The sequence below is a fragment of the Sturnira hondurensis genome, unplaced genomic scaffold, assembly GCF_014824575.4.
Source record: "Sturnira hondurensis isolate 20B ecotype Veracruz unplaced genomic scaffold, ASM1482457v3 Scaffold0021143, whole genome shotgun sequence".
Lineage (NCBI taxonomy): Eukaryota > Metazoa > Chordata > Mammalia > Chiroptera > Phyllostomidae > Sturnira > Sturnira hondurensis.
The window spans coordinates 28,670,220-28,687,395 of NW_028093774.1; the positions used below are offsets into that span (position 1 = coordinate 28,670,220).

At 36.9% G+C, this 17,176-nt stretch overlaps 1 protein-coding gene and 1 pseudogene across 5 annotated transcripts in view; one reads left to right on the forward strand and one right to left on the reverse strand.

Moving 5' to 3' along the window:
* The window catches only part of SYNE2 (spectrin repeat containing nuclear envelope protein 2), a 296,623-nt gene that overhangs the window by 129,688 nt on the left and 149,759 nt on the right, over nt 1-17,176 (reverse strand). For all 5 annotated transcript variants that reach the window (XM_037031145.1, XM_037031147.1, XM_037031146.1 and 2 more), the window contains 5 exons: nt 9,204-9,359; nt 8,101-8,366; nt 5,073-7,173; nt 2,853-3,175; nt 454-598 (listed from right to left, as the gene is read on the reverse strand). In XM_037031145.1, the coding sequence (XP_036887040.1) occupies nt 454-598; nt 2,853-3,175; nt 5,073-7,173; nt 8,101-8,366; nt 9,204-9,359 (2,991 nt within the window). The remainder of the gene's footprint in view (nt 1-453; nt 599-2,852; nt 3,176-5,072; nt 7,174-8,100; nt 8,367-9,203; nt 9,360-17,176) is intronic.
* Nucleotides 9,490-9,654, forward strand: LOC118977024 (uncharacterized; annotated as a pseudogene).

The following is a 17,176-nucleotide window of genomic DNA, read 5'->3' on the forward strand; positions in this document are numbered from 1 at the left end:
ACACAAAGATGATTCAGAATGCTCTCAACCGAATCCTAACAACATAATACCATACACTCTAACAGATGAAAATAAGCAAAAACTAAAATTGTTTGGTAATAGAATATAAGAAGTAACCAGAATTAACACTTAGGACAGCTGCATTAAACCCTATGTCACTGGTCCAGCAACATCTAACAAAATATGTAAAAGATAAAGCTTTAGAGAAAGTGGTCAATTAGGACAGCATGCTACAAGGCAGAAGGCTGTCCCATGAACCCAACTATTAATTCTCTAGAATCACTGCTTCCTTTACCCCCTTTCGGTTGAAAGAATTTTCTTGAGTGTACAACTCGGGTTGAAGATTTCTGTGGGTCATAACAGCCACATTCTCTGCTGCCTTTGCCAGCTTTCTGCCCCCCTCCACCACTTTTTTTTCCATCCAGTCTGGAGACTCACATGTACCATTATTACCTTGCTCTGCTCCAAGCGTTCCAACACTTCTTTGTACGACACTGGCAGAGGGGACATGCACTGCCCAAGCACCGCTCCCATGTGGTTGAGATCGCTGCCAATCTTCTCTCTAAGTTCTCTGTAGCATTTGTAAGTCTCGAGACACCTAGTGAGTGAGAAAAAAAGGGATATTAAACTTTATTTAGTGCAATAAATCCTCAACTTCCCAGGATAAATTTGAACATTAAATTAAAAAAAAAACTCAGAATGTAATTCTATTTTTGTTATTCAATGTATTTCAATAAATTTTAATTACCTTCTGCACACAGGGACCTGCATAAGGCTTTCAATAAAAACTTTAACAGGTAAGTAGGACTATTCTCAAAACACCTAACTTTGAAAACTGCATTCTTCAGTGCTGCTAAATGAGGTATAAACACGTATAATTCTTATAGAGAGCCATTTAGTCTTTAAAATGTTCATATCTTTTGACCCATTAATTTGACTTATGCAATTTATCTTAATGAATTAATGTGAACACAACACAAGGAATTTTAACCTAAAAATGGTAAAATATTTGTATTGTAAAATCTTTTTACTTATTAGGCTATTACTCAAAAGATACAGCTGGGTGAATTACAACAATCCATTTTATAAAATATTACATAGACATTCTAATTACTTTTATGAAGCTCTTGTGACAATAAGAAAAGACTTAAAATTATAAAGTAAAATATAAGGAAGCATATTTTTATACACCATAATGTTATAACATATTGAAAAATAATTATAAATAAAATATGTATACAAAACAGGTACAGCCTAACTCCCCCAATGAAAACAATTAAAAATTCAGTACCAGGTATTTTTTAATTCTTAAAACACAGTAATAAACTGGCAAGGAGTGAAGAAACATGTAGAGACCCCACACTCAGTGAACATGGAAATACGTGGAGACGTGAGCTAAGCTCTGGGGCCGTTTTCCCTTTGAGGGCATTTGCTGCAGTTCGGTTTCCCTGACCTTCTCCTGGGAAGCTGGCGACAGGGACAAAGCCCGACCCTCACACCGTGATGGGTGTGTAAGAGGAGACCCCTGTGTACGGAATAAGTCTCTCCAAAATAATGAGAAAAAGATGGACAACCTAATAAAAATTGGGTAAAGGCCTGAATGGGTATTTCTTCCAAGAGGAAATATAAATAACCACAAAAAAATTTTAAAAGAAGCTCGAATTTATTAATAAGAGATAAACTAAAACCACAATAAAATATCACTTCTGACTCATCAGAGTGGCAAAAATTAAACCCCACAACATCAAATGTTGGCAAAGATATGAGACAATTGTAATACTAACGTGCTACTGGTTTGACTAAACAAAATGAATAAAATCATTTGGAATAAAAAATTTAAGGTGCGTGACCCGGCAACGACAATTCTAGGTAGGTACCTAAGGGAAGTTCTTGCATTTAAAAATGTTCCTGGTAGAAGTACTTGTGAACGCAAAAACTAGAAACAACCCAAATGTCTATCAATAGCTAAGTGACTGAATTTTACCACAGACAAGAACATGAATACCCATATTTTGCTGTGTATAATGCACATACATGTTTCTGTGCACATTATACATGAGATTATTATACCCATGGTATGTAATCATTATACCCGTGTACAATGTACATCCTTATTTTTCCCTCAAAATTTTGGGCGAAAAAGTGTACATTATACACAGCAAAATACAGTCAACTTCAGGATCACAATGATGAATATGAAATAAATGAAGTTACAGAAGAATACACATACATGGAAACAGAATACAAACACATAGTAAAAACATTTGAAAAGCAAGGAAATGATAAATATTTAGGGTAAGGATTAGTTCTGTTACTCTAAAAGGAAAGGGAAGGGGCATAAAAGAGAATTCAAAAGTCATGGTATTTATCTTTGAACTTTTGGGTACAAGGCTGTTTGTTTTATCATTATTCTTTATACCATACACAGACATGGAAGTTCTGTTGTATGTACTCAATACTAAATGAGAAAACATACATTAAATACAATAAAATATTTGTTGTGGTTTTCTCTACAGAGTTTTTTGAACTTTTCCATATTTTCCAAATTACTTCTGTGTACATGTTCATTGTAAAGAAATTTGTAGCCCTGGCTGGTGTAGCTCAGTGGACTGAGCGCAGGCCTGCGAACCACATGATCGCGGTTCGATTCCCAGTCAGGGCACATGCCTGGGTTGCAGGCCAGTTCCCAGGCCAGTTCCCAGCAGGGGACTCACGAGAGGCAATCATACATTGATATTTCTCTCCTTCTTTCCTTCCCTTCCCCTCTAAAGATAAATATATAAAATCTTTAAAAAAAAGGAAATTTGTATTTCATTCTTAATGTATTATTACCTTCAGAAAGAAGTACCTACCTTTCTGTTTTCACTTCCTTTACTTTGACTGCCTCACTCAGGGCAGAGTTCTTAGAAACTAATTCCTGTAAAGTACACTGAAGGTGTAGTTTGGCTTCAGGGCTGGATATGGTCCCCAGTTTCTCGGTGAGGTCCTGGATGTCTGCTACGGTGGATTCCAGTTCCTCTTGTTTCCACCGAGGCATCTCCAGTGATTCTTCGGGGCTTTCAAGGTCTACTCTATGGGATGCCACGATGGCTTCAAGGTCGTTGATGATCCCCACTGCCCTGGTGACTGCCTCACTGTAGTGTGTCATATTTTCATAAGCATCATTCAAGACATTCTGGGGAAAAGGAGATTAAATGCTGTGACAAAATTGTCAGATTTCTGGGATTTTTGTCATTCTTGAATTTATGTGGTATAGTTGTAATATACTTCTAGGTCTTGGAAGAGTTAGCATCTCATGCTTTTATTTAAAAATGCTTTTATTTAAAGTATTTAAAAATGTTTACGCAAAGAAAAATTATTTCAAGATTTGCTAAAAAAATCTAATTTAAATTCAAAAGGAAATCTCATGAATCATGTCTAATGATATTATGTTCCTACTCTAAAACTCTTGTATTAAACATGAATTAAACAATGGAACATATTTAATGTATAGAGCCCTAATCAACACTTGGGGGGGAAAAGATGAAAAGAAAATTAAAAACCTCAGGCCTCTAGTGTTTTTAAATTATTGGCTATGCTACTAACTTTAGTTTTCAGCACACCACCTATTGTCTTGTTAACTGAAATAACAAATAGTTGAAATAATTAATAGTTGAAATAACAAATAGTTGAAATAATTAACTTCGAAGGCTCCTTCCAGTCCAGCTCTAGTCATCTGATTTGGGGGATTTATGTATATTGTTTCTAGAAACTGCATTAAAATCGAGTAGAGAAGGATACAGAGAACAGATTTTTGGTTGTCAGAAGCAGGGGTCGGGGGCTGAAATGAGCAAAATGAAAATGAGTCAAAAGCTACAACCTTCCACTTTATAAAATAAATATGCCTTGGGATGCAATGTATAACATGGCAACTATATTTAATACTGTATTGCATATCTGAAGTTGCCAAGAAAGCAGATATTAAAAATTCAGTATCAAGTCTTTTCAGATGAAGAGGATTTGGGGAGAAAGAGAAAAGAAGGTTTTGGAAGACGCAGTCAGTACTTTGCAGAAGCAGTTGGAAGCATCAGAGCCATTAAACACAGAGGTGGAAAATGAGATCAAGAAGTGTGCAATAAGGAACAAGGTGAAAGAGACTGTCTTATGGGTGAAGAATCTGTTGTGTGAACTCGCTCCTACGATTTCCCTTCTACCAGATGACATTACAAATTCTCATCACAAGAAAAAATATTCTATAACTTTGCGTGGTGGCAGATGTTCACTGGACTTATTGTGGTCATCATTTCATAATACATACAAATACAGAATCATTATGTTGTACACACAAAACTAATGTATTAAAATATATGTCAATTACCTATCAATAAGAAAATGAAATGGAATAGTATTCAATTTGCTCAACATGTGTTAAGTACCAATTCACAGAGCACCGAAGCAGCAGCCACAGACTATCCCTAAAATGATGGAGCAGGGCTGAGTTCCCGTAAAATCTGATTTACAAAATCAAGTGCAACGGCCTCAATTTGGTGACTCCTGTTCTACAATCAGACAGACCTCAAGCTGCATCCCGGTTCTGTTACAGTTGGAAGGCTTGAGAAAAGTACTGATGTTTCTGAACTTTGATTTCCTGACTTTAAAGTGGGGCTAATAATAGCTCCCACTTCACAGAGTTGCTGTGATGGTTCAAGGTAAAATGTTTAGTTCATTGTAATTTTTAAGCAAGTATCATTATTTTGTGGGTTTTTTCCTCCACATCATATTTCTCCCGCTATATCCTGTTAGTTCTAGAAGACAAACAAAAAACTTTGATCTGAGCAACAGAGGTTATTAGGGATATAGCAATGAAGGTGTCAAATTTGTCTTTTCCAAATCATAAGGCATTCTACTTGGATATGGAATGAGTCAGCATTATAAACTGGCTCTTAGCAATTTGTCTACATGGCTATTCTCCTGCGGAGAATTTCCCTGTAAAATCTGTAACTTTTTGAGAAGTGCAGGTATTAACTAGAGCAAAACATAAAATCATAACATAAAAATAGACACATTACCCACTTTATTAAAAAAAAACTTACTGTTCGCAAATCAATGTTTGCACGGAGCTGAATGGTAAGATCTTCAAAGTCACGTAGCTCTGTGGCCACATCACTGGCTTCAGAAGAGCTTTCCTCTTTCTGCTGCTCAGGAACAGTTACAGCTTTAATGCTGTACATTTCTGCCTGAACTTGTTCTTGAAACACTTCACAATTATCCATTTCCTGTTGAATATGTTCAATTTTCAAATTTATAAGTAAAGGCTGCTGTAACTGAGATTTTATCTGGTTCAAAACATGTAAGGAATTTTCCAGTTTGTCCTGAAAACTCTTTTCATCCATTTCCTTCTGTTGGGATTCTAGTATCATATTTTGGAGAACTTTCTGTAATTTATCATTTTCTTCAGCATACGGCTTTATTTGCTGTATTTCTTCCTCTTTGAAGGAGTTATCAAAAGCCTTATTTTCACTTAATTTCTTTATTATCTCATGATATAAGCACATGGCTTTCTCAATTCTCTGATTCAAAATTTGAGCATTGAGCAGATGGCTTTCTGGTGAAGTACTAGTGGTTTTCAGCACTGCTTCGGCCCTTGTCTTAATTTCCAATTCCATTGCCCTCAGTTTATTTAGTGATGCTTGATGTCTGCCATACTCAGCCATAAATGTGTCTAACTGCTTAATTTTTTCTTCAAGTTCCTTTTCTTTTTCCAACACTTGGGACTGTAATACATAAAGTTGGGAACAATCTGAGTTGAGTCCTATACAGTCCAGCACTTCTTTGAGTCTCAGCACCTGTTGGATGCTACACTGGATTCCAGCGAGTCGGTCTTGCAGACGACAGACCTCCTCTTTAACATCCTGGTTTATTTCTTGACTTAACAGCAGTTCACTGTGTTGTATGTTAGCAAGCTCCTCCTGAAGCACAGATGTTTGTCCATGGAATTCTCTGGAAAAACGTATCTTGTGTTCTACTTCATTACATTTATTCTGAATGAATCTTTGTGTTCTGTTGGCTCTGGCCTTAAGATTTTTCAATCGATCATCGAGAAATAATCTTTCACACACACTTAGATCCTTAGAGATATTTGTTAGCTCCTGAAGATGTGTTGAAATTACACTCTCAATTTCCTGCAGTTCCTTCTGAGAAGTCATCAACTTGACACGCTGATGTTCTAGTTCAGCTTCTGTGGAGACTGTTTCCACCTGGGGAATTATCAGTGTTTCATTTCCTTGAAGTGAAAGCTGAGCCTTCCCTATAATGGCAGCAAATTGGCTTCTTTCTTCCAATTTTAATTCTAACAGCTGTGATCTTTGCGTTGATTTTAAAACGAGCATTTGGCATTGATCTTGTAAGTCCCGGAGGAGGTTATTTAATTCATCACTCTCGTGTGCTGTCAGGTTAGGAATATTCTCTTGGACCTCTTCCAACAATGACTCCACAGCCTGCTGTTTATCCAGAATGTCATCATGTGTCACTTTGCATTTTCTGATCTCTGAAAGAATGTCATCTGGTAGAAGGGAAATCGTAGGAGCGAGTTCACACAACAGGTTCTTCGCCCATAAGACAGTCTCTTTCACCTTGTTCCTTATTGCACACTTCTTGATCTCGTTTTCCACCTCTGTGTTTAATGGCTCTGAGGCTTCCAACTGCTTCTGCAAAGTACTGACTGCGTCTTCCAAAACCTTCTTTCCTCTTTCTCCCCAAATCCTCTTCATCTGAGGTTCAGCTCGGCCCTTTAAAACGGAAAATCTATGCTTGAGAGCCTGCAGTTCAGTGGCCAAGGCGACCATGCTTTGGCTCCCTTCCTGTTCTTCCGGAGAGCTCAGCTTTACCTGGAGCTGCTGCTGCTGCTGCTGCAGAGAAATGGCCAGGTCGTGGATCTCACTCAGGAGAAACGTAAATTCCTCATGTTCCACCATGTGCTGAGAATATTTCTTTTGACCCAGTTGTTCCACTTGTTTCCATGCACGTTCAAGTTGCTTGATCTGGCTTTCCAACAACTTCTTATCCATGTCAGTCAGATAGTGTGATAAACTTTCCCATTCAGTTTTCACTGTGCTTAAAGAATCTTTCTCTTTTTCTACGGATGCCAGCAATTTTTTAATTTTGGCCAGATAGGTTTCACTGTCCAATGGTCCCCTAGGAAAAAAAAAAAGGAGCTTGTTAATATTTATTGTATATCAACCCAAGGCTAGATGTTATCAAAAGAAATTAATTCTTCCTTGAATTCACAGAAGAAAAGATTAGGCTGTCTGTAAGAGCACTCTGTCCTTAAAATAAAATTCAGAATCTTGTTTACCATAGCTTTCAATTAGCTTGTGATGATGTAGAGGGCTCACTTATAAAGTGACTATCATAAAATTCAGAACCCCAGAAAAAGAATGAGGAGGGAAGGGAAAAATGTATATAAAAGTATTCTGTAGCCTGTAAAGTACCATCATTTTCAAAGCCAAGAGGAAGGCGTCTATTTTACTTTCTGTAAGATTTGTATTTATTTTTAATACAAATTAAAGGGAAGGGAAGGGGGGAGAAGGAGGGGGAGATGTGAGCAAGAAACATGGATCAGCTGCCTCTCATACAAAACCCGCAATCCTGGTGCACCTCCTGACCAGGGACTGAACTTTCACTTTGTGGGACAATGCCCAAACGAGAGCCACACCAGTCAGGGCAGGAGTGCATCTATTTAAAAAGAAACCAGTACGGTGCATATACATTAAATATCTTCCTAACAATTTAAACCAATTATGCTGATACCAAACAACTGTATATATAAATGTTTTCGCCTCATAGTTTAGAATAAATTCTTGACAAAAAGAACACTAAATTCCACAGAACTTTAACATATTTTGCAAGTATTTATAGCATGAAATATTTAACAAATACGTTTGCAAAATTAATATAAATATTTTTGTGCAAAACCAATAGAGCTTTCTTCAATGGCTTCCATATGGAATAAATTTCCATACTGTAGCAATATCCTTTATAGTAAAACTCATAAACCCCTGGGACTGTTTGAGGGCCTGTGCTTGAACACAATGAATGCAAGTCCTAAATTCCTGCACTTACACTTTTAGACTTTCCGTTTCTGTCAACAAGGCTTTCAGCGAGGACTCAACTGCAGCGAGGTGTTCCTGAAAATCTTCAAGGAGACAATATTGGCTTTCTCTATCGTTCTTCAAAGTAATAAGAGCCTGCAGCAGACTGTCCAAGTGCTGCACTGAATTCCCTGCATTGTGGATAGCCAAAGCACTTGTTTCTGCTTTGCTGAGATATTCAGCTTGTTCCAGTGGTTCAATGGCTGCTTTCTTTGCTTCCAATTGGGTATACAGTTCCTAAAAACAAGTTGAGAAAATCAGTAAGTATACACTGACTCATTCTCTCATTAATTCATTCATTCATTTTGTTTCCCATCCTCTTTCCTTCCAATAATATACTCTATCCCGAGATGTAAAGATTTCATTTGCACACAGAGGACTGTTAAGTCCTGACATTTAAAAGATTTTTTCACTTGAATTACATTAAAATGTAAACTGAAATTCACCACTGGTCTAGCGTTTAACAGCAATTAGATCACCTTACTGTGTTAAAAGGTCTGCCAGTTGAAGATCTGCTTTATTTTTATTACTTATATACATTATATCCTATTATATAAACTTCGTTAAAATTGTAGGGGCCATAACTGCACTATTAGATTATTTTACACAGCTATAAATACATAAACACAGCTGTGAAAACAGAGCTGTAAAAATAAGAAAGAGCACCCAGTAATGTTGATAATTAGAAAAATAAAAGGAATTTGTCAGAATCAGAAGACAGATATGACCAAGAAAAAAGGAATGGCAAGCAAGAATGTCTAAATTTTGAGAATGTCTAAATTTTAAATGTCTATAATTTAGACATTTAAATGTCTAAATTACTAAGTAAGTTTTTAGGAACTTTATGAAACAGAAAGAACACTAATGTTCATTAAACTCTCCCACTTTTTAAATGGAAAGATTTATACAACTTGCTGATTAGTACATAATTATATAGTTACCAAATTGATCACCTGGCAAAGGTTAAATAAGACTTTTCACTCGGTGCAAGCAAGATTTTGGTAATTAAAATACATTGTATTGCACTGGATATGTAATGCAATCATGTTGTCAGTGTTTTTCTTGTTTCCTTACCTCTATCTCTTCTAATTGTTCATTTCTTAACATAACATCTAATTCTAAAGGTTGATTTTGCAGCTCATTAACTTTCTGCTCATCTTCAGTGTTTTTCATGCTTCCTTGAACATCGAGAGGAAGTTGTTTTGACAAAAGCATTTCCACAGCTGAATTCTGAAAACATAAAAGGATTAATTGCTGAAGAGCCTAACTTCCAAATAAGTCATTTTTATTTTTCTTGGTGAAAGCAATGCACATTCTTCTGTTCACTGAGATTAAAGACTTTTAAAAAGACGTATACTTAATCGCTTCTCGGCCTTTTGGCTAAGATCAAGTGTAATATCTGTTCTCATCAGTTTAAAAGACGTATATTTGAGCACTACTAAAGATAATTTTTCCATGTAATATTTAATGCTGGTATTGGTATCCCCCCCCCAAATTAAACTTTTTTGACAAGAGAGTATAGACTCTAGCAATGTTCAATCATATAAGAGGCATAATCTATATAGTCACAGAACGAAAGTGGGTATAGAAACATGAAAATTTCCAAAGTTTAGACTTAGTATTCAAAATGACACAGAAGGCAGGGCAAATAACAGTTACTCCATGTCACCTATTGGTAGTTTAAAGTAATATGAATAAATAGAGAAAATACCAAGATTTCATGATAGGAAGAATTAATAATGCCTTACATCAATATTAGCTGTAAGAATTTAAACATGAGTAAAGCAGGATAGTTTATATATGAAATTACTTGACCTTTTCTGAAAGCTACTAAGAACTTGAAATTCTCAGGAAGACAGAGGCGGCACCTGCACTCATTTATTCATTCTTTCAACAGGTATCTGTTGAGCACCTACACGTATGAGGTGCCACATGACCATTTTGAAAGATTACTTTTGAAAGTAATTTTGAAATATTTCCATAATTTTGCTAAGTTACTAGTTTTTATTTGCAGTTTACTTTATAAGTGAATTGCCATTTAATTCTGCCACAATACTTTCATGTCAGCAAAATCTTTGAGGTATCAAGTCTACGAATAAACTGTGTCTACATCCCCACTTAATTCGTTGTCTTAAAAACACTGCCTAGACTGCCTATCAGACTTGGGTTGCACCATCTCAGCACAGCCTCTGGGCCACTTAACGTCTCTTTCCTACTCTCCATCTCTTTAAGCTTTGTATTGGATTATGGATAATTTCCTCTGTCACATACTCTAGCTTCAAGCTGTGTCAAGTTTACTGCTTAACTTGGCTAGAGTAATGTGAATTTTAGTGACTATTCTTTTATTTATGAAAATTTCACATGGTCCTTTTTCAAATCTTCCCTTTGTTCTCAAAGTATTTTATTATTTCCTTATGATTCAAAACCCTTCTTTTGTGTCACTAACCTTTTAAAACATATTATTGTACAATGTCTTCCAGACTGCCGTATTATTTCACTTTCTTTTTTTTGTTTGTTTGTTTGGCTAAAAGAACTTTTTTTAAAGATTTTATTTATTTATCTTAGAGGGAAAGGGACGGGGAGAGAGAGAGAGAGAGAAATATCAATGTATGGTTGCCTCTGGTGTGTCCCCTGCCGGGAGCTGGCCTGCAACCCAGGCATGTGCCCTGACTGGGAATCGAACCTCGATCGTGTGGTTCGCAGGCCTGCGCTCAATCCACTGAGCTACACCAGCCAGGCAACTATGTTTACTTTAAAAAAATGTTTAGTTTTTTCAACCACGTATCTCTCCTTATAGTTTGGTCTGTCTGGAAAAGAATAGAAGGTGAGGGAAAAAATACCATCAACTCCTCTTATGGACAAGACCATGATATTTTTATGTCCCTTAATTTACAAAGAAAACATTTTACTTTAACATTATTTTTTAAATTTTATTGAATATGTTATTACAGTTGTCCCATTTCCCCCCTTTATTCCTGTAATCCCCTCCCACCAACCAACATTTCCCTCCCTTAGTTCATGTCCCTGGGTCATATATATAAGTTCTTTGGCTTCTCCATTTCCCATACTATTCTTAACCTCCCCCTATTTTGTACCTGCCATTTATATTTCTTAGTCCCTATACCTTTTCCTCCATTCTTCTGACTCCACCTCCCCACTGATAAATCTCCATGTGATCTCCATTTCTGTAATTTTGCTCCTGTTCTAGATGTTTGCTTAGTTTTTGTTTTGTTTTGTTTTTTTTTTATGTTTAGTTGATAGTTGTGAGTTTGTGGTCATTTTACTGTTAATATTTTTGATTGTCTTATTCTTCTTAGATAAGTCCCTTTAATATTTTATATAAGGACTTGGTGATGATAAACTCCTTTAACTTGACCTTATCTGGGAAGCACTTTTTGTGTCCTACCATTCTAAATGATAGCTTTGTTGGATAGAGTCATCTTGGATGTAGATCATTGCCCTTTATGACTTGGAATACTTCTTTCCAGCCCCTTCTTGCCTGTAAGGTTTCTTTTGAGAAATCAGCTGACAGTCTGATGGGAACTCCTTTGTAGGTGACTGACCCCTTATCTCTTGCTGCTCTTTGGAGTCTCTCTTTATCTTTAATCTTGGGTAACTTAATGGTGATGCGCTTTGCTGTATTCCTCTTTGAGTCCAATTTCTTTGGAATTCTCTGGGCTTCCTGGAAGTTTGTTTTCTTCACCAGATTGGGGCAGTTTTCCTTCACTATTTGTTTAAATAAGTTTTCAATTTCTTGCCCTTCCTCTTCTCCTTCTGACCCCACTATGATTTGGATGTTGGAACCTCTAAAGTTGTCCCAGAGGTTCCTAAGCCTCTCCTCATTTTTTTTGAATTCTGTTTCTTCCTTCTGTTCTGGTTAAATGTTTACTTCTTCCTTCTGCTCCAAATCATTGAGTCCTGGTTTCCTTCCTGTCACTGTTGGTTCACTGTATATTTTTATCTCACTTTGCATAGCCTTTACTTCTTCCTCTATTTTTCGACCATACTCAACTATTTCTGTGAGATTTCTAATTACTAGTGTTTTGAATTCTGCATCTTATAGGTTGGCTATCTCTTCATCGTTTAGTTGCATTTCTTCTGGAGCTTTGATCTGTTCCTCCATTTGGGCCACATTTTTTTGTCTCTGCCCACCTGTTACATAGTAATAGGCAGAGCCTTATATATTCGCCAGGATGAGGCAACCCTCTTTGCTGCATAGTGGTGCTGTCTGTGGGGGAGGGGTCCAAGAGGGAACAATGCCACTTGCTCAGCTCTCCACTGGCTTTCAGTCACTTCCCCCAGTCCTCACAAGCAAATTAGGCCCTTCTGGTGCTGACTCCTGGGGAGTGTGGGTTTGTGTATGTTCTAGGATCCAGTGGGTCTCTCCAACAAACCCTTCTGTAAGGCTGAGAGTTTCTCCTGCCACTGCAATTCCTACAGATTTTTATAGCCAGAGGTTTTGAGGCTTTATTTCCCTGCACTGGAACCCTGGGTTGCTCAGTCTGTTTAGCACCCTAGTTGTTCCTCCCAATTTATCCATAAGCAAATGTGGGACCGCCTGGTCCTCCAGCCACTACCTTGCTGCGTGTCCTCTCCACTCTGGCTGCCTGTCTCCACCCCTCCTACTGGTCTGAATGAATGTTTTTTCTTTAACTCCTTGGTTGTCAGACTTCCATACAGTTCAATTTTCTGGCAGTTGTGGTTGTTTTTTGTTTCTAAATTTGTTGTTGTCCTCCTTTTGACTGTGTAAGACTATACCATGCCTCCTTCTTGGCCAGGAGTTGAAAGAATACCATCTATATATCTTTACTCTAACATTTAAAACACTGAGTTTTAAACAACTGAGCATTATCTCTGGCTTAGCAAATGTATCAGCACAACCAAGAGAGGTAAGTCCATAACAGCTTCACTGTCTCTCTTCATCTGAGGCAATGGCCCGTTGGCTATAACAGTTCCATGTCAGCGGTAAGCCCAAATCTATCATCTGCAACCTGCCAACCAACAGTGGGACAGTGTCATACACACTCTACAGGATACATTTCTTCCTTCTCTAAAGCCTTTCAATGTGAAGTAGTGAAAAACAACTGTGGGTATGAGCATACATTATCGCCATTAGAGACAAAACTGAGGCTGCCTCTTTATCTTAGCATAACATCTAAAATGTTGATGTGCCCTGTAAGGCGATCATGACTTGGCCAGCCTTGCCTACCTCTCAGTACTCATGCAGCCCTCCACCCTCCATTCAGTGGCCTTATTTCAGTGTCTGGCTGCTCATGCTCTCTCCTACCACAAGGAAAAATTCTACTTTTTCTGTCAAGAATGCCCCAACACCCAGCCCTGAGCTCTGTTAACTCTGATCACAATTCAAATGTTATTTCCTTAGAGAAGGTCTCTCTGATTACAGCTCAGGTCAGTCTCCTTTATTACAGACAATCATGGAAATATGCTCCTCCCTTTAGCTCCTGCAATTAGTCTCTCATCAGTTAATTAGTTGATTATAGTGTGTCTTCTAATCTAGACTAGAAGCTCTATGAGAACAGAGACCATGTCTATGATCACTGACCATGGAACTCTCACTGACTGTTCCATAAATTTTTACTTAATGGATGTATAGATGAATTCATATTAATGAAAAAATTAGGGAACTTCATTTAGTTTTCAACTGTCAAGATGAACAATGTGTGGGCTATAAAGAGAAAAGAGAAAGTGATGGTCTGTCAGTCTATCTGCTGTTGACCAGATGTCTGCTGGGAATGCTAGGAACAGGGTTTGGTTGGGTTTGATGAGCACAGAGAGGTTTCACACACCCACAAAAAAATCAATAAAGGGTCCACGGAGGTCAGACAGCATACTAGCACATTACACCATAATGAACAAGCCACACAACACAATCGATCAAAAATGGTGGGTAAACCACCTTGTATCGGACTGGTAGAGGACACCTGACTTCTAGTTTTAGTTCTGCTACAATGAGAACTTGGCCAGTTAATGTCTCTGACTCTATTCCCTCACCTGAAACACAAGCATTAGACTAGAAGTTTTCTAAGGTATCTCAGCCTAAGATTTCAGGACTTTAGAGAACGTTTGCAAATGCATGCTACTCACAAAGGACAATACCAGGTACACAATTTAAATCACTTGTCTTGTATAAGAAGATACCTTGGATGGTGAAAAACACCTCGGAGTACGAAGCAAGACTCGCATGCTGCCCAGCAAGAGCAAAGCAGTGCACACACTTCAAAGAAAGTTGACACACGGACCAACTATGTGTTCCATAGCAAAAAACCCAAACACCTCTTTACTGTGTTACCAGGAAAAACCACCCCAGAAATAGACATAATTTACCCCATGAATGAATACTCTTTCTCCAACAAGAGGTTTTCCTTCTCAATTTAATGCTAACTTCACTACGTTTCGGATTGCCCAGGACGCCTTGCATGTCTGCCTGTATTTGTGATCATCCGCCTGCTAGGATTCTCCACAGGGACCTTCTTAAACAATGAAATTACAAATACTCAGAAATTTTTGAAAAGAACAAAAAAGGATTCAGACATATTAACATTTATACTGAATGACAAGGAAAGTAAAGAAGTAAGTACAGACAAAAGATTTTTTTTTAAGCACAAATGAAGTCATGAAGGTTAACATTTAGAAAAGACAGGACAAGAAAGTCCATTCAATACCTGTTAAGATGTCATGTTGCTTTATATGTTTTTTGCAAAATGATAAATTAAGAATCGATTGATTTCCCTGTTTACAACACTGGCTCACTAGAACCTACACTCTTCAGACTGTACTTTGTGCTTCCAAGTCTGCCTCCATCACGGTGTTGACAGTAAAGAAAAAGTCATCCCAAGGTCTAGATCTAAAATACCCCCCTACATTTCATCTAAAGGGAAAGTTGTGGCAATAGATTCAAATATACACATCTTATAATGGTGATTTTGAAACGTGCAATCACACTTTCAACAAAACTCTAAGATCAAATAAACTTTATTAAAGAACATTAAAACTTACTAAAAGTTCTTCTTGAGATGATTTTAAAATAATCTCATAAAAGGCCTTCCAGATTCCAAAAAGGCATACGAAACAAACATTAACTAGATATTTAATTAATGTTAGATTTTAAAATGTGACAACTGTATTTTCATATTCTAGCAGAATGATTAGCACATAAGATGTCTCAAACATTTTTAATGAATTAAGTGCTTATTTTCTCAATCACAATGTTTTGATTAGATTTACATTTCAGTAAATTGTGTTTTTGTGTTTCCTATATATTCATTATAAAGAAACTCCTGCTTAAGTAATTTAAATTGTGTTACATGTACCACATTATACTTGTATTACATTTGTTCAGGCATATTTTGATTCCTTTTACTAGTCATGGGTCAATGTTAAAATTGCTCTTGATCTTACAAAATCTAATGTTATCTAAAATTAAGTAAAATACAGCCAGTAGTTAGAGTAGAGAAAATAAGAAATACAGATTCAGAAAAAGATTCATGTTACAAAACAGTAAAAAATAAAATAAAATAAAATGTTTCTAGAGAATTAAAACTACCTTCCTGTGAAAATTATTTGAAGACTTTTACAATAATTTATATGGAACCACAAAAGACTATGAATAGCCACAGCAATCTTGAGAAAGAACAACAGAATTGGATGAATTACACTACCTGATATCAAACTATGCTACAAGCCTATAGTAATAAAAGGAACATGGTACTGCCATAAAAAAAGACATACGGATTAGTGGAACAGAATAGAGAGCTCGGAAATAAACCCATACTTTTACGGTCAATCAATATTTGACAAAGGGGCAAAAACATGATGGGGTAAAGATAGTCTATTTAATAAATGATGTTGGGAAAATTGGACAGATATGAGCAAAAAAATTAAACTGGACCAACTTCTTACACCACACACTAGAATAAAGGAATTAAAGACTTAACTGTTAGGGCCCTGCCTGGTATAGCTCAGTGGATTGAGCGTGGGTCTGTGAACCAAAGGGTCACAGGCCAGTTCCCAGTAGTACTGGGCACCCGAGAGGCAACCATACATTGATGTTTCTCTCCCTATCTCCTTCCCTTCCCCTTTAAAGATAAATAATGAAATCTTTTTAAAAAGTATTAAAAAGAAAAAACTTGACGGTTAGACATAAAACCATAAAAACCCCAGGGGAGCCCTGGCTGGTGTAGCTTAGTGGATTGAGCACAGGCCTGCAAACCAAGTGGTTGCTGGTTCAATTCCCAGTCAGGGCACATGTCTGTCTCTCTTTCTCCTTTCCTTCTCCTGTGTCTAAAAATAAATGAATAAAATAAAATCTTAAAAAAAAAAAACAAACCCAGGGGAAAAAAAGAACACAGGCAGCAAAATCTTGGACATTTCTTATAGCAATGTTTTTTCCTGATATATTGCCCTAGGTAAGGAAAACAAAAGAAAAAATAAACAAATGGGACTACATCAAACTAAAAAGTTTTTGCACAGCAAAAAAAAAACATCAACAAAACAACCCACTGAATGAAAAAATGTATTCACCAAATGATACACCTGGTAAGGAGTTAATATTCAAAATTTACAAGGAATTCATAAAACTCAATACCAAAAAACAAAGAATTCAATTAAAAAATGAGCAAAGGACCCAAATACACACTTCTCCAAAGAGGACATACAAATGGCCCATACAACAGAGAACAAGTGGCATAAACGGTAGGCAGAAAATAGACAGGGGGTAGGGCAAGAATAGTATGGGAAATGTAGAAGCTAAAGAACTTGTGAGACATGGACATAAACTAAAGGGGGGAATGGGGGAATGGGGGGAGGGGATGTGCAGTGGGGAGGGGAATGAAGGGGGAAAATGGGACAACTATAATGGCATAATCAATAAAATATATTTTAAAAAAGAAAACCCCGAAAAAAATAAAATAAATAAAACCTAAAAAAAGGCCAGTATACATATGAAAAGATGCTAAACCTCACTAATCATCAGACAATGCAAATTGAAACCACAATGAGATATCACTTCACACTTGTCAGAATTGCTA